The following is a 25,749-nucleotide window of genomic DNA, read 5'->3' as shown; positions in this document are numbered from 1 at the left end:
ATTCAAAAAGGAAAATAAAGACAAGACATAGAAGAACAATTTCTTTTTAGGAAATGGGGCCAAACAGTGGCCATAAACTGTCCAAAGTCATATGCAAAATGAAAGTCCCAAATTTGAACCTAAAGAAAGGTTCTTGAAAAACATTATTGGCTTATCCCTACTAAGTCACTATATGCTAAATTACTTAAAATAGGTATGTGGGACCCACTTTCCCACTACACATTGACACAAAAATTTTGTTATCACTACATTACACTAAACGAGTATGTGGGACCCACCTTCCCACTACGAATGACATGAAAAGCCTACTAAGAAATTACTAATGCTTAATTGCCCAAAGTAAACCTAGGCTTATGTATATTATATGGATCGATTGGTATACCAATTAGGGACTACAGATAGCAGTACTGCCTACAAGAATAATCACTGATCAATAAAGTATGTCTGACATGATTGTTCTATAGGTTATATGCCTGATCGTTGGCCATTGTGCCTAATAATACTTGTGGCTTAGAAAGCCTACCCACTAGCCTAGTGCCTGACATAACATGTGTATACAGGCTAGACGTATGGTTGTCTAGCCAGTATACTCCCGCGCATCTAACCCTTATAGTCTGTTATAGGTTACTTGGGCACCGTTATAAATTAATTAAGACTGAAAATCTAAGAAATGACCAGAAAAGATACTATTAAGTTAAATTGCTTTCAAAGTGCAGAAAATTCATAAATAACTTAGAATTGTGAAATTTAGCATAGAATGATTACTTTAATTATTTAAATTACATTTCTTTTAAATTATGCACCACTAAGCTATCAGCTTAGCGCGTATGGTTTTTCCATCACGTAGGTATCGGAGACCAGGCTGGCCCGACACAGCCACCGCAACAGCAGCCACCACAATAGCGTTTGACAGAGCTCTGACCAGATCTGCCACCGTTTAGAGTCACCTCACTAGTTATTTTGTATTTTGGTAGGGCCCATGTATAGACTAGTATTTTGGTTCATTGTGTATAAATAAGATGTAATTACTAGTTTGTGATGTAATAAAAATTGTGAGTTTATATTTTGGATTGTAATTAAAGTTATGAATTTCTACATATGAATGTCTATATGAATGAATGAAATTGGGATTGTATAAGCAGAAATGATATAATATGACATGTAGAAATATGAGACAGACATGACATTGTTTTAATAGGTGACTTGTGGAAACCGCCATATGCCAATTAAACAAAGGGGGCTCTACTCGGGTATCCATAGAAATAAATTGAGATAAAAAAATTTAAAAACATTTTCTATAAGTTTAAAATTAACAATGAACAGGATAACATAAGATGGGGTGCTCCGACACCAAATGTTGCACTCCTCGCTCGGCTACAATGTAAACAGGTAAGGGGCGTCACATGAATTTCCAATGTTTTACTTTCCCGTTCTTGAATTTTTCGACAAGAATTCTTCTCACGACAATCATCTTGATCTTTTTCCAAACGTTTTCTTTGTCCATCTCCTGAAAATGGTCAATTCTAGTGATCAGAGGTTTATGAGGGCATCGTCTGATGACGGTGGGGGAACTGGACTAATTGACCGATCAAGTTCGAAACTGACTATCGTGCCGATCTCGAATCGGCTTACCTGTATGGCTTGTAGACCAATCTCTGACAAGGAGACTGCTAATTTCAATCTTAATATCGGTGACCGTCTCTTAAAGTTTATTTGGCTCCCAACCATATTGGGGGTCCCGATTGTAACTCGGTTCTGGTCGATGACATCGACGAAAACACCGAGCTTCCTGAAGTCTATGCCATAGTTGATGAGAGCTACCCTCTCAATCTCCACGTATCTCTTGAACGGCATCTTGAAATTGGGAGAGGTTCTAACTGTAGGAGCAAGATAAGTAGAATGTTATGAAGGGAAATTTATAACTGTTGATCTTGAAAGATTTCCCAAGTGATGTAATATGACCTTGTAAAAATGAAATGAAGCTTTATTTATTCAAAATTGATTGTTTATTTTATTTTATTATTGCATTATTTTTTGATCTCTTATAACTGTGCCGATCTGATCTCACAATTCACACTCATCGATCGATCTCTCTTGACCGCTATTTAAATATTTGATCTCCCTGCCAGGTTTCTGCAATGCACTTTTGATGAGTCATCAAAACGGTCCAATCCAGTTAACCGATGCGTCTCTTAGGGTTTCATGAGCATTTAATGCTCGGGCAGGTATAAATAGGGAGGAGTATTAGCCATTTGCCCATTTATGCCATTTTTAGATTCTCTGAGCAACTAAAATGTTCTCTCTTGCTTTCTAAAGTTTTTCGGCACTGATTTACATTCCGGTAAGGGCTAAATCTTTTTTCGATCAGTTTTATCTTTATCTTTGACAATAAGCGGTACCGATGGTCAGAGAGCTACAAGTCCTCTTTCTGTTCACATTTCATGGACATCGAAAGAAAGTGATGTGGCCAGACCAAGTGAGCGACCTGAACCTTCTACGACCATTATCCTGGTCCATGGTCAAGTGACTAAGTCAAAACGAGCTTTGACTTCAAAAAAAGAGAACTTATCTGTGGACGAATTGCCATCGGTCCTCAGGGAGACCGATCTCCAATCTATTAGCTAAGAGTACAACCTTCTGATTGACTCCTTCGAACTTATTAGATGTCATGGCAATCTTCGAGCCGATCATTTCTTTGAAGAAACTGACCTGATCATGGTGTACGAAGAACAACTAAAAGCCAAGCTTTAGTTTCCCCTTAATGAATTCTATAGAGCCATTTTGAAGTTCCATTATGTCTGTGTAGCCCAGGTGCATCCGAACTCCTAGCAAACTCTGGTTGCCTTCAGAGGTTTATGTCGAGATAAAAAGCTTGAGCCCATGGCAAAGGTTTTTGCTGAATTGCATAGGCTCGCTCGGCGAAAAGATGATGAATTTTGGTTTTTCCAAGCCAAGCCGAACTGCGAGCTCTTCACCGATCTCCCTTCCTTGTTGAAAAACTGGAAAAATCTTTTTTTTCATACTGAGGAGCAAGGACCCAAATGGCTTTGAAGGCATTCCACATAGTTGGCAGTATCTGGTTCCCACAGTACCAAAAAAGATCGCCCTAAATGAATACGAGGATGCCATGGTGAAGAGAGTTGAAGGATCAAGCAACTGCTCACAGGTAATCATGTTTGGATGCGGTCATGGCCGAACTGAAATGGTGGTTGATGCAATTGATGTCCCATGAGGACTATGAGCTGCAACTCTCTGACCTTGACCTTGGGATTGATATAATCTAGATTCTTAGTCTCTTAACTTTAGTGATCTCACTAACTTGTTCTCTGTGCAGGTATGGCGAGAGGCGAAAGTGCAAAGGAAGGCCGCAAGCAAAAGAGGGAGCTCACCCATAAAGTGCGGGAGATGAAAGTTGCTGCTACTGCTGCTCAGATACCGAGGCAGGACTTGGTAGAAGTACCGAGCTCTCTATTCAGACCTTTAAAGCAGTCAAACTTGGGGGTAGAGATCATTCCTTCTCCACTTTGATAAGCTAAACCTCCACCTCTGTCGATCTTTTCAAGTGTAGAAGGAGAGCCTTCCAGACTAGTTGTTAGGACACTCTCCTAAGGTGCTTAGGTCCTTATTCATTCTCTGGAAAGGAATTGTTCAGTTCGGGGTAATCCTGATCTTGCCATGGTCCTAGGTGTTACTATCCGTTTTCAAGAAGACTGGAACAGGATGGCCCAGGACGGTATTGATGATCTTCTGACTCAGACGATGAGCTTGGGTTTGGAGACTATTGTGAACCAGCATATGATCAGAGAAAAGGCTCATCTCTTGAGACAGGAGATTTTAAAGGCGGTATAGGATGCAGCCACCGCTAAAGCCTAACTCTTAACTGCCCAGGACCATATCCCCAAGATAGAAGATCGAATGAAGTCTTACGAAGAAAAGATAGCTAAACTAGAGCGGGAACATGAAGATGCTCAGGCCTATCGATCTGCCGATCTTACTTGATTTACTGAAGAGATCAAAGCGAAAGAAGAAAAGGCCCTGGCGAGAGAGGTCGGTGCCTACATGAATGCTCATGGTAATCTTTTGGCTGAGCTCGTGAAGCGCTATCCTGAAGAAGACTTCTCCTAGATGGAGAAGCTCATCCTGAGAGTTGAAGATGATAGCGAGGAGGAGCCTAAGAGAGAGGAGAGAGGGAATGATGAAACTAAAAATGTACCTGAAGAGCAGGTTAGGGGAGACCCTCATGCTGGATGACTTTGTATATTTTCGATTTTGAAATAAACTTGTTTTTGTGATTAATTCTTGATGAGATCGGGAAAACATCCCCATTATGTATGAATGCTAATTCCAAAGCTTGAGATTGGTTATAAAACATGATTGCTTAAAGAGATCTGAAAACATTATTTGTAAGTGTAACACCCCTATGTTCGGTAGTGCGTTCTACAGTTTCAGTGACCAGTGTCTGTCCGGACAGCTAGAATGCCTAGAACTACATTTAAAAGTTAGCGAAGAGACATAAAATAATGAAATACAAGAAAAGAAAATACAAGAAAAACAAAGAAAAAATAATAGCAATGAAATGTAACCAAGTTAAACGAGCCGAGAACCATAGCGATGGGTGACCGCACCGGGAAGTTGCGGCGTGGACCGTTGACTAGCCCTGGACTGCGGAGAACCCTGGAAAATATTTTTAAGACTTAAATGAACATCTATTGAAGTATAAATGTCATTAGAAATATCAAAGAAAAATTAATTAATTAGTACAAAGAAAAACGAGAAATTGAGAAAACGACAAAATTAGGTGTTACCGAAAAATCGGGAATACAACCCGAATAGGGGCATTATGGTCATTTGACACCCCGAGTTGCCTTTTGACCTAAATGTCCATTAAAAATAAATGATATTAAACTTTGAAAATACCATGAAAGTTAAAATGGTGGTCCATTATGTAAATAGTGAAAAAAATTGAGGTAAATGTGAGAATTTAAAAACTTGGAATAAATAACCATTTTATTTCTTTAGTGCTCCACTAACCTTAACTTTGGGACACCTTAAGGGACACTTGGAACGCTGAAAACCCATCTTCAACCTCACTTTGCAAAACCAGCTGAATCCTTTCTCCCAAGGTCCATCCATGGCGTCCACACTCCAAGCTCAAGCTCACCATGTTTTAGCCACTTTTTCCACTAGGTTCCTTCATTAACTTTGCTCCTCACCTTGCAAGGAAGAGTTTGATAGCAATTTAAGAAGTTTAGTGAGGTTTTAATCAAGCTCCAAAAGTGGTAAGTGAGTGTTTTTAATTCTTGTTTCATTAAAAGTGTAACCAAGGTTGTGGGTAGTCAATTTATGGAAGAAGTTTTGAAGTTTGATGTTTTAATGGAGATGTACATTTTGGCAGCCATGGGAATTCAGTATATGTAGCTTGTTTTTACTTGTTTATGGTTGTTTAAGATGTTGTTATTGATGGCAGCATGGATATGTATATAATGGTTTGGAATTGGGTATGTAAATAGTGTATGTACATGTGGTTAAATGGTGTAAATGGACTTTAGAAAGTTCTGTGTTATAGTGTGCATATTGAGAATGGTTACAAGCTGTCCAAAATGAAAAAAACGTATTGTTAAATGTGTTAATGGTAAGGTACAAACCAGAATTGGCATGAAGGAAGTAGTTTGGTAAGTGTTGAATAAGTACTTGATAAGTGATGAGAAGTGTGTAGTAGGGCAGTGTATGTTTTGGCTTAGAACCTTAAGTGTGTGACTCCAATTGGTATGAGACCAATTGGAGGTTAAACTAGGCACAAAATGTGCCAACTTTCATGAAGGAACCTTACCAAAATTCTACCTAGAACGTGACTTGAAAAATGACCAAATCCGGATTAGTGACTTGAAAGCCTAAAAATTGACCTTTTGGGCAGTAGTTAGTGTTTTGACCATAACTTATTCAAAACAGATCCAAATGACCTGAAATTTTACCATGAATAGTTTAGACATATATCTACAATTATTATGAAGATATCAAAGCCCAAATGGCCAGAACGAAGCCAAATAACTTGCACAAGTTCAGGTACCAAAACTGGCCGAACCACAAGTAACCTAAAAATGACCTAAAGTTACCATTTCGGAGCATTCTGTCCATCATTGGTAAATTGACCATAACTTGGTCTACACAACTCAGAATGACCTGAAATTTTGCCTCACGTGCAATAAGATATAGACCTACAAGTTTGTAGTTCGGACCAAAACTCGAAAACCGAGGGAACTAGGTCATCCAGCTAGGTTAATATAGTACACCGAAATATAGTAAATTGCAATAAAATGCAATACACTTGAAAATGAAATTGTTAACATATATCAACACTAAAGGGCTATAAAATGTGATATATTAGTAACTTTAAACCTAATTCACCTAGAGTGCATCGAGGGTCAACAATTTAGGTTGACTAAGGAAAAGAATAGAATTCAATAAATTAATTATTAAGCCTTATTGTTAGAGAAAGTTTAAATGAGTTCTGAAATACTTCAAATTGTGTGTTTCAGTTAGCAAAGACTCAGGGAAGGGGAATGAAACACTGAGTCAGAGCCAAGAGATATTTATCAGAGGTTTGTGCACAACAGTTATTTCTTTTAAATTTTTCAATTGAAATAAATTATGACTATTTGTATGTTATTGTTTTAAATTGTGAAAAAATTGTTTGAATTATATTTGATGGATGCTTATTGATTGAAAAACATTGTAAATGGTTTGAAACCATAGCTATCATGTATATTGATTGAATTCCTCGCTAGCTTGTCTAGTGGGACGAATTGACTTTGAATTCCCTCTCTGGCTGAAGTGTTGAGGTGTGTGCCTATTGAGGACGAATAGAATGAGTACTCATATTATTGCTAGCTAGCTATGTTATTCCTCACTAGCCATCGGCTTTTGGGATGAATTGAACTTTGGAACATGATTAAGCTGTGTGTGATTTATTGATATTTATTGTGATATTGTGAAATGGAGTTTAAATTCTTTATGACATTCATTGTCTTTGAATTTAACTATGATTTTAAGTATCCACTATTTATATGACTTATGAATTATGATTTAAAGTTGTATTTTGTTTATGTTGTGCACCACTGAGATATTGGCTTAGTGATAGCTTTTCATTGCTGTCGCAGGTAGACAGACTAAGCTGCTAGTACTACATTAAGAGTTCATCGGCTATATTGAGTATACTATATTTTGTATTTTATATTGTAATGTATATTCACTGTATATATATATTGTTCTTGGTTTTGAGCAGTTGTAAATTAAAATTGTACATTAAAATTGTACATTAAAGTTGTAAACTAAATTTGTAAATTATTTTGGCTTGTAAATATTGTGATATATTTCTTTTATCTCAACTTTTGAAAACACTGAAAAATTATTATGGATTTGAGTTGATAAATATTGAGAAACTTATTATGTTGATTGGATATTGGAGTTTGGGGATTGAATAAAATATTAGAAGTATTTTTTACAGGTTTTTGAAGAACTGTTTTATTCAAAATACAGATGGAACTCTATCAAAATTTTTACAGAAATTGTTAATACTTTAAATTTGTTATTTGGTTTCACTTCAGCAAAAGAAAATTTTTAACACCTGTCAATAGTGCTCACCACTATAAAAAGAAGTAAGAAAATGTTTAAAATCCCTTGTAGTATATCTAATTGGTTATCAGTAGACGAAGTTTGGTAACTCATTAGGTATACTACGGGTTCATGTTATGCCTTATAGAGGGGTAGGGTGTGATATGTTTAAGTAGTATCAGAGCTAGTTTTTAAATTCTGTTTTCACCTGTAATTTGAATATTCTTTCTTCATAGTACAACTGCTCAATGTCATTGTTTGATGCATACAGTACATTACATTATAAATATGCACTAACGGGAAGAAATCTCCTTGTGTTATTTGTTCAAGAGGTCTATGATCCTTGAATTGACTATGGAAGAGGGTGATTGTTCAGTCGATCAATCAATAGAGGCTGAGGTACAAGGGGATGCCCCAGCCCTACACAATGTCAGTGGATCAGTAGCACCAACCCCCTCAGTACCGCAGTTCCCTGCTCAGTTCGCTCAGCAAATGGCTGCAATATTCCAATAGATGGCTAGTAACATGCCTACTCAAGTCCCACTATAGACACTAGTGGTACAACCACAGTCTTCAGCTAGGCAGTACGACAAGCTGATTAAATATGGGGCTACTGAGTTCAAGGGGACAGTAGATCCTCTAGAGGCAAAACAGTGGTTAGAGAGAATGGATAAGGTGTTCAAGAAGCTACATTGTACATAGGAGCTTAGATTTGAATATTCAGTGTCTCTGCTACAAGGGGATGCATATGACTGGTGGAAAACCATTCCCCATAGTCTGGTAGAACCTCCAGTGCTAACATGGAATGATTTTTTACGAGAGTTCAGACAAAAATATGTCCCTGATGCTTTTGTGGACCAAAAGCTGCAAGAGTTCCTAAGTCTGAAACAGGGGAGTAGATCAGTGATTGAATATGAAAGGATATTTTCCCGCCTGAGCCATTATGCAGTAAGTCTACTTTCTACCAGTAGGGAGAGATGTAAGAGGTTTGAAATCGGCTTGAAGCCCAGTATCAGATTACAAGTGGTCAGATTCAAACATAACAACTTCTCTGAGCTTATTTCTCAAGCACTAGAATTAGAAAGAATTCAATCTAAAGCAGCCCCTGAGAAAAAGAAATTAGAGAAGACAGAAAAAGTGGGAAAGTCAGTAGAACAAAGTTCCAGTGGTCCTACTGGAAAAAGGAAGAACCATGGGGGACACGACAATGGTGGTAAAAAGTCCGGTAGGGGAAGGTTTTTAGGACAGAAACCTCCTCTATCTGGTCAGCAGAGTGCCAGAAGTTCCTACCCTCCCCGCTAATGTGAAACTTGTGGAAGAAATCATGGTGGGGTTTGCAACAAGGCCATAGGAGCTTGTTATAACTGTGGAGGCATAGGGCACTCTGCCAAAGACTGCACCAGTACTCGTAGAGTTGGACCACCTCCTACTATTGCAGAAGGGTCAATTCAGAATCTTGCCACCAGAGGTTCAGAACCACCTAGCAGAGGTAGAGACAGGGGTAGAGGTAGTCCAACAGGCAGCCAATGCACAATGAATCAGTCAGAGCAAGGAAGTGCATCAGTCAGAGTCTACGCAATGAGACAGAGAGAAGAGACCGAGACATCTGATATTGTGGCTGCTACCTTCTCAACTTTTAATCAAGATGTATTTGTGTTATTTGATCTGGGTTCTACCCATTCTTATGTGAGTGCTAGCATCATTGATTGCATTGTTGTTCCATGTACAAAAATGGACTTTGAGGTGTTAGTAACAAGTCTACTAGGATAGGAGGTCAGGGTTAATATAATGTATAGGGATTGTCCTTTGGTGATCCAAGGACACACTTTTCTGTCTGATCTCATTGAAATGCCCTTCAGAGATTATGATATCATCTTGGCCATGGATTGGTTAGCCAGGCATCACGCCATGATTAACTGTAGACTGAAGATAGTGACTTTTGGTCTCTCTCATTACAGTAATGTGGTAATACATGGGGAGAGGTAGCTATTGCCTTCAAACATCATTTCGGCTGCACTAGCCAGAAAAATGATCAGAAAGGGGTGTGAAGCATACTTGGCACATGTGGTAGACACCCAAGTAGGGAGTCCAGCATTGAGGGACATCCCTATAGTATATGACTTTCCAGATGTGTTTCCTGATGAATTGCCAGGATTACCTCTAGAAAGAGAGGTCCAGTTTGAGATTAATGTTATGCCTGGTGTGGATCCAATCTCCATAACACCATACAGAATGGCACCAGCAGAGTTAAAGGAGTTGAAGGTACAGTTGCAAGAACTACTTGAAAAGGGCTTCATCCACCCAGGTGTGTCACCTTAGGGAGTGCCAGTATTGTTTGTTAAGAAGAAAGATGGCACTCTCCGCTTATGTATTGACTATCGCCAGTTGAATAAGGTGATAATAAAGAACATATATCCATTGTCTCGCATTGATGATCTGTTTGATCAGTTGAAGGGTGTAGCTGTATTCTCCAAAATTGATTTGCGATCTGGTTATTATCAGTTGAAAGTGCAAGAGCAGAGTATTCCAAAAACTGCTTTCAAAACTCGATATGGCCACTATGAGTTTCTGGTAATGCCATTCGGGTTAACTAATGCACCAGCTGCTTTTATGGATCTGATGAACACTATCTTCAGACCATATCTCAACCAGTTTGTGGTGGTATTTATTAATGATATTTTGATATATTTGAGGAATGCAGAGGAGCATGACAGACATCTGCGGATTGTACTGCAGACTTTAAGGGAGAAACAACTATATGCCAAATTGTCAAAATGTGAATTTTGGCTGAGAGAAATCTTCTTCTTGGGACATGTTGTGTCACCTGAAGGGATCAAGGTAGATTCCAGCAAGGTAGAAGCTATCCTTAATTGGAAGCCGCCCAAGAATATCACAGAAATTCGCAGTTTTCTAGGTTTAGCTAGATATTACTGCCTGTTTGTGAAATGATTTTCTATGTTAGCTTCTCCATTGACTAAGCTGCTTCGGAAAGATGTAAAATTTCAGTGGACAAATAAATGCCAGCAAAGTTTTGATGAGTTGAAGAGGTGTTTGACTGAAGCTCCAGTCCTTACTTTACCTACTTCGGGTAAAGAATTCACAGTTTATAGTGATGCTTCTCACAATGGGTTAGGTTGTGTACTGATGCAAGATCGGAATGTCATTGCTTATGCATCTCGCTAGCTGAAACCGCATGAGAGGAACTAGCCAACACATGACTTGGAGCTTGTAGCTATTATTTTTGCTCTGAAGATCTGGAGACACTATTTGCATGGGAAGAAATGCTACATTTATACAGATCATAAGAGCTTGAAGTATTTAGGCACCCAGAATGAATTGAATTTAAGGCAGAGGAGATGGTTAGAATTGATTAAAGACTATGATTGCTTAATAGACTATCAGCCAGGGAAAGCAAATGTGGTGGCTAACGCCTTAAGTCGCAAGACTATGGCAAGTCTTAGAGTTTCTCCTTTGTCCCTGGTATATGAATTGAAAGCACAGCATGCTAGTTTAGAGATTGATGATGAGGGACAGACAGTAGTTGTATGGCATGTACAGCTAGTGTTGATTGATCAGATCAGAATGGCTGCTCAGAGTGATGAAAAATATCAGAAACTACTGAAAGAAGTCTAGCAGGATAAGAAACCTGAATTTTACTACCACATCAGGGCAGAATGTGTGTTCCTAATGATGCTGACTTTAGATAGATAATTATGAAGGAAGCACATGAGTCTCCTTTTGCTATGCACCCTAGCGGGACTAAAATGTACAGAGGGCTGAAAGAGCATTACTGGTGGATGGGTATGAAGAGGGATATAGCTAAATTTGTCTCCAAATTCCTAACTTGTCAGCAAGTAAAGGCAGAACATCAAGTTTCAGCTAGTTTGTTACATCCATTGCCAGTACCAGAATGGAAATGTGAATGGATAACCATGGATTTTGTGATGGGAATTTCGAGGACACAGAATAGTCATGATGCAGTATGGGTTATAGTTGACAGACTGACTAAGTCTGCTCACTTTTTGCCAGTCCGGATGGACTATAGCCTGGAAAGTTTGGCCAGATTGTACATAAATGAGATTGTAAAACTACATAGAGTGCCAGTATCGATTGTATCTGACAGAGATCCTAGGTTCACTTCTAGATTTTGGGGTAGTCTTCAGAGAGCCCTAGGAACTAGATTGAACTTCAGCACTGCATTCCACCCAGAGACAGATGGCCAGTCTGAGAGGTAATTCAGATATTGGAGGATATATTACGGGCTTGCGTGATTGAGTTTGAAGGTAGTTGGGATACACACTTGCCTTTGATTGAGTTTGCTTATAACAACAGCTACCAATCAAGCATTGGGATGCCTCTATATGAAGCTTTGTATGGCAGGAAGTGCAGAACTCCCCTATGTTGGGATGAAGTAAGTGAAAGAAAGATGATTGGGCCAGAAATTGTTCAACAGATAGAGGAAAAGATTAGATTGATCAGAGATCGACTCAAGGCTGCATCAGACCGTTAAAAGTCCTATGTTGATCTGAAGAGAAGAGATATTGAATATGCAGTGGGTGATAAGGTATTCCTCAAAGTTTCTCCTTAGAAGAGGATTATGAGATTTGGCAGAAAGGGGAAACTGAGTCCTCGTTTCATCAGACCATATGAGATTCTAGAGAGAGTGGGTCCTTTGGCATATCGATTGGCATTACCTCCAGAGCTAGAAAGTATACACAGTGTCTTCCATGTGTCCATGTTAAGAAGGTACAGATCTGACCCATCTCATGCACTATTAGTTGAAGAGATTGAGGTAAATCCAGACCTCTCACATGAGGAAGAACCCATAGAAATTTTGGCATCTGAGGTGAAGTAGCTGAGGAATAAACAGATACACCTGGTTAAAGTGCTGTGGAACCATCATTCAGGCCAGGAAGCTACTTGGGAATGTGAAGAGGACATGAGGAGACAGCACCCACAGCTGTTCCGAGACTGATGCCAGGTAAAATTTCAAGACGAAATTTATTTTAAGGGGGGGAGAATTGTAACACCCCTATGTTTGATAGTGCATTCTACTATTTCGGTGACAAGTGTCTGTCCAGACAGCTAAAATGCCTAGAACTACATTTAAAAGTTAGTGAGGAGACATTAAATAATGAAATAAAAGAAAAGAAAATACAAGAAAAATAAAGAAAAAATAATAGCAATGAAATGTAACCAAGTTAAACGAGCCGAGAACCATAACGATGGGTGACCACACTAGGAAGTTACGGCGTAGACCGTTGACTAGCCCTGAACCGCGGGGAACCCTGGAAAATATTTTTAAGACTTAAATGAACATCTATTGAAGTATAAATGCCATTATAAATATCAAAGAAAAATCAATTAATTAGTACAAAAAAAATGAGAAATCAAGAAAACGACAAAATTTGGTGTTACTGAAAAATCGGGAATGCAACCCAAATAGGGGCATTGTGGTCATTTGACACCCCAAGTTGCCTTTTGACCTAAATGTCCATTAAAAATAAATGATATTAAACTTTGAAAATACCATGAAAATTAAAATGGTGGTCCATTATGTAAATAGTGAAAAAAATTGAGGTAAATGTGAGAATTTAAAAACTTGGAATAAATAACCATTTTATTTCTTTAGTGCTCCACTAACCTTAACTTTGGGACACCTTAAGGGACACTTGGAATGCTGAAAACCCATCTTCAACCTCACTTTGCAAAACCAGTCGAATCCTTTCTCCCAAGGTCCATCCATGGCGTCCACACTCCAAGCTCAAGTTCACCATGTTCTAGCCACTTTTTCCACTAGGTTCCTTCATTAACTTTGCTCCTCACCTTGCAAGGAAGAGTTTGATAGCAATTTTAAAAAGTTTATTGAGGTTTAGATCAAGCTTCAAAAGTGGTAAGTGAGTATTTTTAATTCTTGTTTCATTAAAAGTGTAACCAAGGTTGTGGGTAGTTAATTTATGGAAGAATTTTTGAAGTATGATGTTTTAATGGAGATGTACATTTTGGTAGCAATGGAAATTCAGTATATATAGCTTGTTTTTACTTGTTTATGGTTGTTTAAGATATTGTTATTGATGGCAGCATGTATATGTGTAAAATGGTTTGGAATTGGGTATGTAAATGGTGTATGTACATGGGGTTAAATGGTGTAAATGGACTTTAGAAAATTCTGTGTTATAGTGTGCATATTGAGAATGGTTACAAGCTGTCCAAAATGACCACAATGTGTTGTTAAATGTGTTAATGGTAAGGTACAAACCAGAATTGGCATGAAGGAAGTAGTTTGGTAAGTGTTGTATATGTACTTGGTAAGTGATGAGAAGTGTGTAGTAGGATAGTGTATGTTTTGGCTTAGAACCTTAAGTGTGTGATTCCAATTGGTATGAGACCAATTGGAGGTGAAACTAGGCACAAAATGTGCCAACTTTCATGAAGGAACCTTGCCAAAATTCTCCCTAGAAGGTGACTTGAAAAATGACCAAATCCGGATTAGTGACTTGAAAGCCTGAAAATTGACTATTTGGGCAGTAATTAGTATTTTGACCATAACTTACAACAAGTCCAAATGACCTGAACTTTTTGCCATGAATAGTTTAGACATATATCTACAATTATTATAAAGATAGCAAAGCCCAGAAATGGCCAAAACTAAGTCAACTAGCTTGCACAAGTTCAGCTACCAAAACTGGCCAAACCAAAAGTGACCTAAAAATGACCTAAAGTTACCATTTCGGTGCATTCTGTCCAGTATTGGTAAATTGACCAAACTTGGTCTACACAACTCAGAATGACCTGAAAGTTTGCCCCGTGTGCAATAAGATATGGACCTACAAGTTTGTAGTTTGGACCAAAACTCGAAAATCGAGGAAACTAGGTCATCCGGCTAGGTTAAAATAGTACACTGAAATCCAGTAAATTGCAATAAAATGCAATACACTTAGAAATAAAATTGGTAACATATACCAACAATAAAGAGCTATAAAATGTGACATATTGGTAACTTCAAACCTAATTCACCTAGAGTGCATCAAGGGTCAACAATTTAGGTTGACTAAGGAAAAGAATAGTATTCAATAAATTAATTATTAAGCCTTATTGTTAGAGACAGTTTAAATGAGTACTGAAACACTTTAAATTGTGTGTTTCAGTTAGCAAAGACTCAGGGAAGGGGAAGGAAACACTAAGTCAGAGCCAAGAGATATTTATCAGAGGTTTGTGCATAATAATTATTTCTTTTGAATTTTTTAATTGAAATAAATTATGACTATTGGTATGCTATTGTTTTAAATTGTGAAAAAATTGTTTGAATGATATTTGATGGATACTTATTGATTGAAAAACATTGTAAATGGTTTGAAACCACAGCTATCATGTATATTGATTGAATTCCTCGCTAGCTTGTCTAGTGGGACGAATTGACTTTGAATTCCCTCTCTGGCTGAAGTGTTGAGGTGTGTGCCTGTTGAGGACGAATAGAATGAGTACTCATATTATTGCTACCTAGCTATGTTATTCCTCACTAGCCATCGGCTTTTGGGACTAATTGAACTTTAGAACATGATTAAGCTGTGTGTGTGATTTATTGATATTTATTGTGATATTGTGAAATGGAGTTTAAATTCTTTATGACATTCATTGTCTTTGAATTTAACTATGGTTTTAAGTATCCACTATTTATATGACTTATGAATTATGATTTAAAGTTATATTTTGTCAATGTTGTGCAGCACTGAGACATTGGCTCAGCAATAGCTTTTCATTGCTGTCGCAGGTAGACAAACTGACAAGGCAGTAGACTAGGCTGCTAGTACTACATTAAGAGCTCATTAGGTATATTGAGTATACCATTTTTTGTATTTTGTATTGTAATGTATGTTCACTATATGTATATATTGTTCTTGGTTTTGAGCAGTTATAAATTAAAATTGTACATTAAAATTGTACATTAATGTTGTAAACTAAATTTGTAAATTATTTTGGCTTGTAAATATTGTGATATATTTCTTTTATCTCAGCTTTTGAAAACACTGGAAAATTATTATGGATTTGAGTTGACAAACGTTGAGAAACTTATTGTGTTGATTGGATATTGGAGTTTGGGAATTGAACAAAATATTGGAAGTGCTTTTTACAGGTTTTTGAAGAACTATTTTATTCAAAATACAGATGGAACTCTGCCAAAATTTTTACATAAATTGTTAATACTTTAAATTTGTTATTTGGTTTCACTTCAGGAAAAGAAAATTTTTAACACCTGTCAATAGTGCTCACCAATTTAAAAAGAAGTAAGAAAAGGTTTAAAATCCCTTGTAGTATATTTAATGGGTTATCAGTAGACAAAGTTTAGTAATCATTAGATATACTAGGGGATCATGTTATGCCTTACAGAGGGGTAGGGTGTGACAGTAAGGATGAAACTGAAAATCCTTAGAAACATTGACAATTCGAAATCGAGTCCTAGTCCACATTCATTTTAGGATCACTTGCTTAGGGATCGGACAAAACGATGACTTGATTAGATGCTTAATCGTGGAATTTCACACAATTCAGAGTTTTGAACACCAAAAGATCAGAAAGCAAAAATACAAAGATGGCTGAGAGGTCTAAAGATGAAATTCAAACAGATCAGGTCAATGGAGAGATTGGAAGGTACTTTGGGATTTATGTGATCGAATTTATCATTTATGTTTAGATCATAACTTAGCGTCAGGCAACTGGCAGAGATCGGATAGAACATTAAAATGGGAGATTAGCTATGTATTTAGAGCTCGTCCAAAATATGGTGTCTACAGCTGCCCCTCTTTACATGTTTTCTAGTAGAGAGAATGAAATTCTCTTTTATAGGAATCATGTAAAGATTTAGAACCATATTTTGGGCAGCTAGGATACTAGGATCCGGAGGTTGAAAAATGCTGAAATATAAAATCAACTTGGATTTTGAATCCAGAGGTTGATAACAGGAAATTAAAGTGCTGAAAATTAAAATCAACTTGGATCTTGAATCCAGAGGTTGATAACAAGAATTAAAGTGCTGAAAATTAAAATCAACTTGGATCTTGAACCCAGAGGTTGATGATAAGAATTAGAGTGTTGAAAATTAAAATTAACTTGGATCTTGAACCCAGAGGTTAATGACAAGAATTAAAATCAACTTGGATCTTGAATCCAGAGGTTGATAACAAGAATTAAAGTGGTGAAAATTAAAATCAGCTTGGATCTTGAATCCAGACGTTGATAACAGGAATTAAAGTGCTGAAAATTAAAATCAACTTTGATCTTGAACCTAGAGGTTGATGACAAGAATTAAAATCAACTTGGATCTTGAATCCAGAGGTTGATAATAAGAAATTAAAGTGCTGAAAATTAAAATCAACTTAGATCTTGAACTCAGAGGTTGATGATAAGAATTAAATGATGAATATTAAAATCAACTTAGATCTTGAATCTAGAGATTGATAATAAGAAATTAAAATGCTAAAAATTAAAATCAACTTAGATCTTGAATCCGGAGGTTGATAACAAAAATTAAAGTGCTAAAAATTAAAATCAACTTGGATCTTGAATCTAAAGGTTGATAACAGGAATTAAAGTACTGAAAATTAAAATTGTAGGAGCGGAAGCATGAAAAACATAAGTTTAAATCATTGAATTCAAAATTTTTCTTCTATGGTGTCATGCATCACTCAAGATTCATTGTTTATCTATTTAATTTCAATGTTAAACAGCATATTAAAACTCTTTTAATATGTCTTTGGATCTACATTTGCCATTTAAGATTTTAGGATTAACAGATTAATTCATTAGAACCCTAGATTAGATCAAGAACAAGTGCACTAACCTTTTGATGCACTGCAGTTGTGTTTGGCACCTTTGGGATGCACCTAGGACACCAAATGTTGTCCCTCTAGCTTGTCCACATGAAAATCACCAATGGCAGCCCCTTGAACAGCTTCTCAAGCCTTTTAAATCAATTAGAAATTCAGGTTTTTCCTTTAAAGATGTTATAAATGCATACAGGACACTAGAAACGATTTCTAGTATTTTTAATTCAAGAGAATATTGGCAATTCTCTTTGAATTGATGAGAGATGAAGAAGAAGAGAGGAAGAGCACTCCAAGGGTGGCGGCACCGATAAAGAACAGTAGCTTATTATTTTACTCTTTCATAACAACACATTATATAGCTAGGTCACCACTTAAAACCCTTGCCACATGTCACCTTATGATTGGCTCTTAGTTTAATTGACCCAATCACATTGTGCTAAGTGTCAAACTTAGATTTAATCTTGACTTTGATAATCTTACATGATTAAAAGACAATTGGCAAGCTTATGTGTAGTGCCATGTGTCACCATCTCATGATGCCATATGTTACCCTGTGAAATGACCAAAATACCCCTGTGTTTAAATTTTGAGTTATCAACATAAAATAATTATTGCTCTTCTTCTAATCAATTTATATCAAATATAAATTAATTAATTAATCTCTATTAATTAATTTCCCATAATTAAATTCATATTTAAACACTTTAAATATAAATTTAACTTATACTATACATCCAATAACCTTGATTTGGTTTCAAGCCATGCTAGGGACTTTGCAATCTCATTGCAAACCAAACCTATTTAATTAATCAATTAAACTCTTTAATTAATTAATTAAATCACATTTAACTTGGTGATTACTCGTGTATGTGTGTGACTCACTAGGCTCAGCACTAATTGGCAATGAGATATGATATTAACTCTTAATATCATCAGAACTCTTTCTTACCATAAATGATTTCTCTAAATAATTTTATGCACCTCATAGACTATGGTTAACACCTAGCATAGCATACTATAGCCACTCAATTAGTAATATGGTTTACCTTAAATGAACCTATAATCATATGATACCATGCATTAGAATCTCTCTATTACAAAATCCCAATTCGAGTTGGAGTCATGGTTTATGTCAAACTCCATTTGCTATGAATATTATGTTCTCTTTTAATTCCAGTTCTTGATTAAAAAGATTTTGTCATCAGAAACTCTTTTCTGATTAAATCTATCTATCCTGGCCAGGAGCTTCAAATATCAAGAACAATTAAATGAACATAGGATTTTATCCATATTTACTTAGGGTAACAGATTCCATCTTGATCAACACCTACATCTAAATATAACTAGTAGGAGCCAACACATGCCTATATACCCATACACAGTACAAGCATGAAAGCAGTATCAAACTCAAACCACCTATATACAAGATAACTATGCTATCTCAGGTCTAAAGATTATATGCACTGATATGATTTGTGGTAATATATTGACAAGAGTAAACTCTATGTGCTTGTCATAAATGTCACTGGTTCGGCCTACTTATCATGTATAAGTGCCTATCATGTTTGTTATATGGCATGAGACTCACCATTCCATCTTATTTACATCTCATATAAATAACTTGGGAACAAACATGGTTATAATCTTTTTGGATAAGTCATGTCCTTATTGTGAAGTATCCTCGATTGTGAACCAATTTATGATACTTTGTGCTAGAAATACTGTCACTCATATTCTTAACAACTTAAGAATAGAATTTCTAACAAAATATCAATGGAACTTTTCTATTACACATAAATATATTATGTAAATGGAAAAGTTAAAATGCCTTTTATTAATAAAACATGTACAAGATACATACTAAATGATATGCTCTAGGGCATACTACTAATAATCTCCCACTAGCACTAGAGCCATTCATTATAATATCTTAGACCCCATCTTTTCAAGATGTCGGTCCAGTTGAGTTTGCGACATAGGCTTAGTGAATGGATCAGCTGGATTTTCAGCTGATGCTATTTTCTGCATGGCTACATCGCCTCGCCCAACTATTTCTCTAATAATATGGTAGCACCTTTCTATGTGTTTGGATTTCTGGTAAGATCGGGGTTCCTTAGCCTAGATGTCTGCTCCATTGTTGTTACAATGAAGTGGAACTGCTGACTCAATGGAAGGAACTACTTCAAGTTCTGTCACAAACTTCTTTATTCAAACAGCTTCCTTTGCAGCATCTGATGCAGCAATATACTTAGCCTCGGTAGTGGAATCTGCAGTTGTGCTCTGTTTGGAACTCTTCCAACTGACTGCACCTCCATTACAAATGAACACATACCCAGAGGTAGACTTTCTTTCTGAAGGAACGGAAGCATGAAAAACACAAGTTTAGATCATTAAAATTCAAAATTTTTCTTCTAGGGTCACATACATCATGCAAGATTTATTTTTATCTATTTGATTTCAATGATAAACAGCATATTAAAACTCTTTTAATATATTTTTTGATCTACATTTGCCATTTAAGATTTTAGAATTAACAGTTAATTCATTAGAACCCTAGATTAGATCAAGAATAAGTGCACTAACATGTTTGTTACACTGCAGTGTGTTTGGCACCTTTGGGATGTGCCTAGGAGACCAGATGTTATCCCTCTAGCTTGTCCACACTAAGATCACCAATGGAAGCCCCTTGAACAGCTTCTAAAGCTTTTCTAATCAATTAGAAAATCAGGTTTTGCCTTTTGAGAGATTACAGATGTAAACAAGACACTAGAAACGATTTCTAGTATTTTTAATTCAAGAGATTGTTGGGAAATCTCTTTGAATTGATGAGAGATGAAGAAGATGAAAGGGAGAGGTGCTTTGGGGCGGCACCAATGAAACAAATAGCAGCTAGGTATTTTTCTTTTCATCCTTTCCCTTATATAGCTAGGTCACCATTTAAAACCCTTGCCACATGTCACCTTCTGATTGGCTCTAGATTTAATTGACCCAATCACATTGTGCCAAGTGTTAAACCTATATTTAATCTTGACTTTAATCATTTTACATGATTAAAAGACATATGGCAAGCTTATGTGTAGTGCCATGTGTCACCATCTCATGGTGCCACATGTCACCCTGTGAAATGACCAAAATACCCATGTGTCTTAATTTTGAGTTCTTAATCCAAAATAGTTATTTCTCTTCTTTTAATCAATTTATATCAAATATAAATTAATTAATTAATCTCTATTAATTAATTTCTCATTAATTAAATTTATATTTAAACACTTCAAATATAAATTTAACCTATACTATACATCCAATAACCTAGATTTGGTTTCAAGCCATACTAGGGACTTTGCAATCTAATTGCAAACTAAACCTATTTAATTAATCAATTAAACTCTTTAATTAATTAATTAAATCATATTTAAGTTGGTGATTACTTGTGTATGTGTGTGATTTACTAGGCTTATCACTAATTGGCAATGAGACATGATATCAACTCTTAATATCATCAGAACTCTTTCTTACCATAAATGATTTCTCTAAATCATTTTATGCACCTCATAGACCATGGTTAACACCTAGCATAGCATGCCATGGCCACCCAATTAGTAATAAGGTTTACCTTAAATGAACCAATAATCATATCTTACCATGCACTAGAATCTCTCTGTTACAAAATCCCAACTCAAGCTAGAGTCATGGTTTATGTCAAAGTCCATTTGCTATGAATATTATGTTCTCTTTTAATTCCAGTTCTTGATTAAAAAGATTTTCTCATCAGAAACTCTTTTCTGATTAAATCTATTTATCCTGGCCAGGAACTTGGAACATCAAGAACAATTAAATGAACATAGGATTTTATCCCTATTTACTTAGAGGAATAGATTCCATCTTGATCAACACCTACCTCCATATATAACTAGTAGGAGCCAACACATGCCCATATACCCATACACAGTACAAGTATGAAAATAGTATCAAACTCAAACCACCTATATACAAGATAACTGTGCTATCTCAGGTCTAAAGATTATATGCACTGATATGATTTATGACAATGCATTGACAAGAGTAAACTCCATGTGCTTGTCATAAATGTCACTGGTTCGGCCTGCTTATCATGTATAAGTGTCTATCATATTTGTTATATGGCATGAGACTCACCATTCCATCTTATTTACATCTCATATAAATAACTTGGGAACAAGCATGATTACAATATTTCTGGATAAGTCATGTCCTTATTGTGAAGTATCCTCGATTGTGAACCTATTTATGATACTTTGTGCTAGAAATACTATCACTCATATTCTTAACAACTTAAGAATAGAATTTCTAACAAAATATCAATGGACCTTTTCTATTACACATAAATATATTATGTAAACGGAAAACTGAAGATGCCTTTTATTAATAAAAGATGTACAAGATACATACTAAATGATATGCTCTAGGGCATACTACTAGCAATCTCCCACTAGCACTAGAGTCATTCATTACAATATCTTAGACCCATCTTCTCAAGATGTCGGTCTAATTGAGCTTGTGATAAAGGCTTAGTGAACGAATCAGCTAGATTTTTTAGCAGATGCTATTTTCTACATGGTTGTATCGCCTTGCCCAACTATCTCTCTGATAATGTGGTAGCGCCTTTATATGTGTTTGGATTTTTAGTGAAATCGAGGTTCCTTATATCCAAACAGCTTCTTTTGTAGCATCTGATGCAGTAAAATACTCAGCCTCAATAGTGGAATGTAACACCCTCCCTGTAGCAACTCCGTACATTCTACTGTTCCGGTGACCAGTGTCGGTCCGGACAGCTAGAACATCCGGAAAAATATTTAAACTAAAGTGAGAAACCATAATTAACTCAAATATTTGTCACACCCTACTCCCCCGTAAGATGTAACATGATCCCGTAGTACACCTAATGAATTACCGTACTTCGCCTACCGATAACCCATTAGATATACTACAAGGGATTTTAAAAACAATTTTTGTGAAATTTAAATCATTGATTAAAATCTGGTGTTATAAAATTTTTTCAAAATTTCGGCAAAGTGCCGGCTGTATTTTGAGAAAACAGTTCTTCAATCATGCAAAAGAAAATGCTCCCAATATGTTTTCTCAAATACAACTTCAATAACTTCATTTCAATTCACAATTCAATTCTCAATAAACAATCAATTCATTTTCAAACTAATCTCATCATAAAGAAACATTTCATTGATTACAAGACTCAAAATTTATAATACAAAACTATTCAAGTAAATGAAATCTCAAATTTATATTTACAATAATTTACATTTAATTACATACCAAAATGTTTTACAAGAGTTTTTATACAACTGCTCAAATAATTTACATACATATTATTACATGCATACATCGAAACCTTTGTACATGGGTATACCTATAATATACCTGGAGCTGATTTGAAAGTGTCTTCAAAGAAATTTACTCACTGCTCTATGCTCTTCTTACCTGCGACAGCATACAAAGCTATCGCTAAGTGGTGAACTCAGTGGTGCACAACTATAATTTGAAACATAGTACAATATACATTGACAAAATTTACAGTAAATAATTTGGAAATCTGAATACTCATCAAATTCCAAAACTCAAAATATTCATTGCCAATAATGTAAATCATTTGTATAAAATGATTTTGATCACGAAATTCAATTTATCAAATCATGACTAACCATTTAAGGTAATTCCAACAAAATCAATTATACATAAATCATAACTGAAATCATAATTTTTTACTGTTCAAAAACATTCTGTGTCTCAAAAATCATGTTGTATCTCAAAAACCATGCTGTATCTCAAAAACCATGCTGTATCTTAAAAATCATTCTTTATCTCACTAACTATGCAAGACTAATCCGAAAGGGCCATATTCGATGTGATTCTAACTCCCTATGGTCGGGGAGGTCGAATCAGATTCTAACTCCCTATGGTCGGGGAGGTCGAATCATCGCACGCATACCATCACAATAATGAATCTTCCGCAAGGGCCATAACGATAAAAAAAACTTAGATCTAACCTCAAATCAGAGGAAAATCTAAGCCTGTGCACGTACCATGGTAATCAAAACATAACTAACTCCATTGTCTTCTCAATAAATGAGAGAGACGGATAATAACCTAGTCAAGCATCTACAGTGAGATATAAAACAATATCACAATCCTTTTAGTGAGCATAAATCACAATATAATTTGATTCAAAGTCAATTCCAATATCCAATAATTTTTATGCTCATCACAATTCAAATCATAAATTTGCATTTTTCCATGAAAATTACCATCACAATTCAAAACATGTTTTATCACAATTTTCCAGAACATAATTTATTCAATCCATAACAATGCTTAATACTTATGGAAATACCATTTCACAAAGCTAAATTCATACATACTATAACAATTTCAATAATCATTGAATTAAATCCAATGCTTGCTGAACATAATACATAAGAAAAATATGTCATTTAATCATATGAAATATTCAAAACAAAATCAGTTAAAAACTAGTTGTGCACAAACCTCTTATAACTGTCTCTTGGCTCTGACTCAGTGTTTCCTTCCCCTTCCCTGAGTCTTTGCTAACTGAGAAACACAATTTGAAGTGTTTCAGTACTAAATTAAACTGTCTCTAACGATAATGCTTGATAAGTAATTCATTGAATGCTATTATTTTCTTAATCAACCTAATATATCAACAATCAATGCATTCTAGGTAAATTAGGTTTTAATGTTACTAACATGTCACATTCGATACTCTTTTAGGGTTGGCACATGTTACCAATTTCAGTTCCATGTATACTGCATTTTCTTGCAATTTGCTGGATTTCGGGATATTAGTTTGACCTAGCCGGACGACCTAGTTCCCTCGATTTTCGGGTTTCGATCACAATTACAAACTTGTAGATCTATGTCTTATTGCACGCGGGGCAAAATTTCAGGTCATTCTGAGTTATGTAGACCAAGTTATGGTCATTTTCCTATGGCTGGTCAAATTGCACTAAAATTGGTTATTTTAGGTCACTTTAGGTCAATTTTGGTTCGGCCAGTTTTTGGACCCGAACTTGTACAAGCTGTTTGACTTGCTTATGGTCATTTCTGGGCTTTGGTGTCTTCATAAGACTTGTAGATATGGGTATTAACTATTCATGGTCAAAATTTCAGGTCAATTGGACCTGTTTTGAGTGAGTTATTGCCTAAACACTAACTGCTGCCCAAATGGTCAATTTTCAGGCCTTATTTGCACTTAATCCAGATTTGGTCATTTTTCAAGCTACTTTGCAAGCAGAATTTTGGCAAGCTTTCTTCATGAAAGTTGGCACATTTTGTGCCTAGTTTCACCTTCAATTGGTCTCATACCAATTGGATCCACACACTTAAAGTTATAGGCCTAAAACACAAATTGCCTTATTGCATTTCTTTCATACACATCAAGGACCACTTTTAACACTTACCAAACTCAACATTCAAGCCAATTCTGGTTTGTACCATAACCTAAACATAGTTCACAACATATTATATATCATTTTGGCAGCTTACAATTACATTTAACATACACCATAAAGTGCAGAATCTGTCAAACTCATTTATAACAATTCAATCACCTAACCATAACACTTTTACATGTCCAACTTCACACCATCACACACATACCCAAACGGCTATAACAACCAACACAATTTAACATTAATATTCCATAATCCAAACATGAAATAACATCCTTATGGTTCACCAAACCAGGCTGCCATTTCATGCATTACATTCCCATAATTTCCAACCATTCAAATTTCAATACACATTCACATATACTAAGTATACATCACCCAAATGATTTCCTACAAACATAAACATTTAATCAATGCTTTAATCCACCATTTACAAGCAAAAATAAACTGTCCTCAAGGAGTTTCCATGGCTGCCAAAAATACAGCTCTACCTTTAAACATCAAACCTCAAAATTCTTTCCACAATTCAAGTACCCATAATCTCCTCACAAACTTTAATGAAGCAATAACCCAAAACCCAAACTTACCACTTTGGAAACTCTTCAAAACCTCTCCAAAACTTGGTCTTTTTGCTGCCTATCTACTGCCCATGGTGTGGTGGTTACTTTTAGTGAAGAAACCCTAACCACTTGAAGCTTGGATCATGGATGCATGAAGCTCACAAATGGGATAACAATGGTGGTTTGGGAGAAAAGTTGGATTCGGCAACTTTGAAGAATTTGTGGAAGAAGAAGATAAAATAGTTAGTGGTCTACTAATCTATTCCTTAATAATTTTTTAAGGTGTCCATA

At 35.9% G+C, this 25,749-nt stretch overlaps 1 protein-coding gene across 1 annotated transcript; it reads right to left on the bottom strand.

Annotated features, from left to right (window-relative positions):
- Nucleotides 1-1,399: 1,399 nt before the first annotated feature.
- LOC110655209 (probable 60S ribosomal protein L14) lies at nucleotides 1,400-1,854 on the bottom strand. The gene is made up of 2 exons (XM_021811418.2): nucleotides 1,633-1,854; nucleotides 1,400-1,507 (listed from the first exon to the last, which is right to left on the bottom strand). Exons 1-2 carry the CDS (start codon nucleotides 1,852-1,854, stop codon nucleotides 1,400-1,402), a joined length of 330 nt encoding a protein of 109 aa, XP_021667110.2.
- Nucleotides 1,855-25,749: the final 23,895 nt, after the last annotated feature.

This window comes from Hevea brasiliensis, chromosome 14 (assembly GCF_030052815.1).
Source record: "Hevea brasiliensis isolate MT/VB/25A 57/8 chromosome 14, ASM3005281v1, whole genome shotgun sequence".
NCBI lineage: Eukaryota > Viridiplantae > Streptophyta > Magnoliopsida > Malpighiales > Euphorbiaceae > Hevea > Hevea brasiliensis.
This window is presented reverse-complemented; position numbering and strand designations above follow the sequence as displayed.

Coding starts and splice junctions, on each gene's coding strand:
- LOC110655209 (XM_021811418.2), bottom strand. CDS start 1,854: ATGCCGTTCAAGAGATACGTGGAGATTGAGAGGGTAGCTCTCATCAAC. Junction 1,508..1,632: donor TTGGTCTACAAGCCATACAG/GTAAGCCGATTC, acceptor GACCATTTTCAG/GAGATGGACAAAGAAAACGT.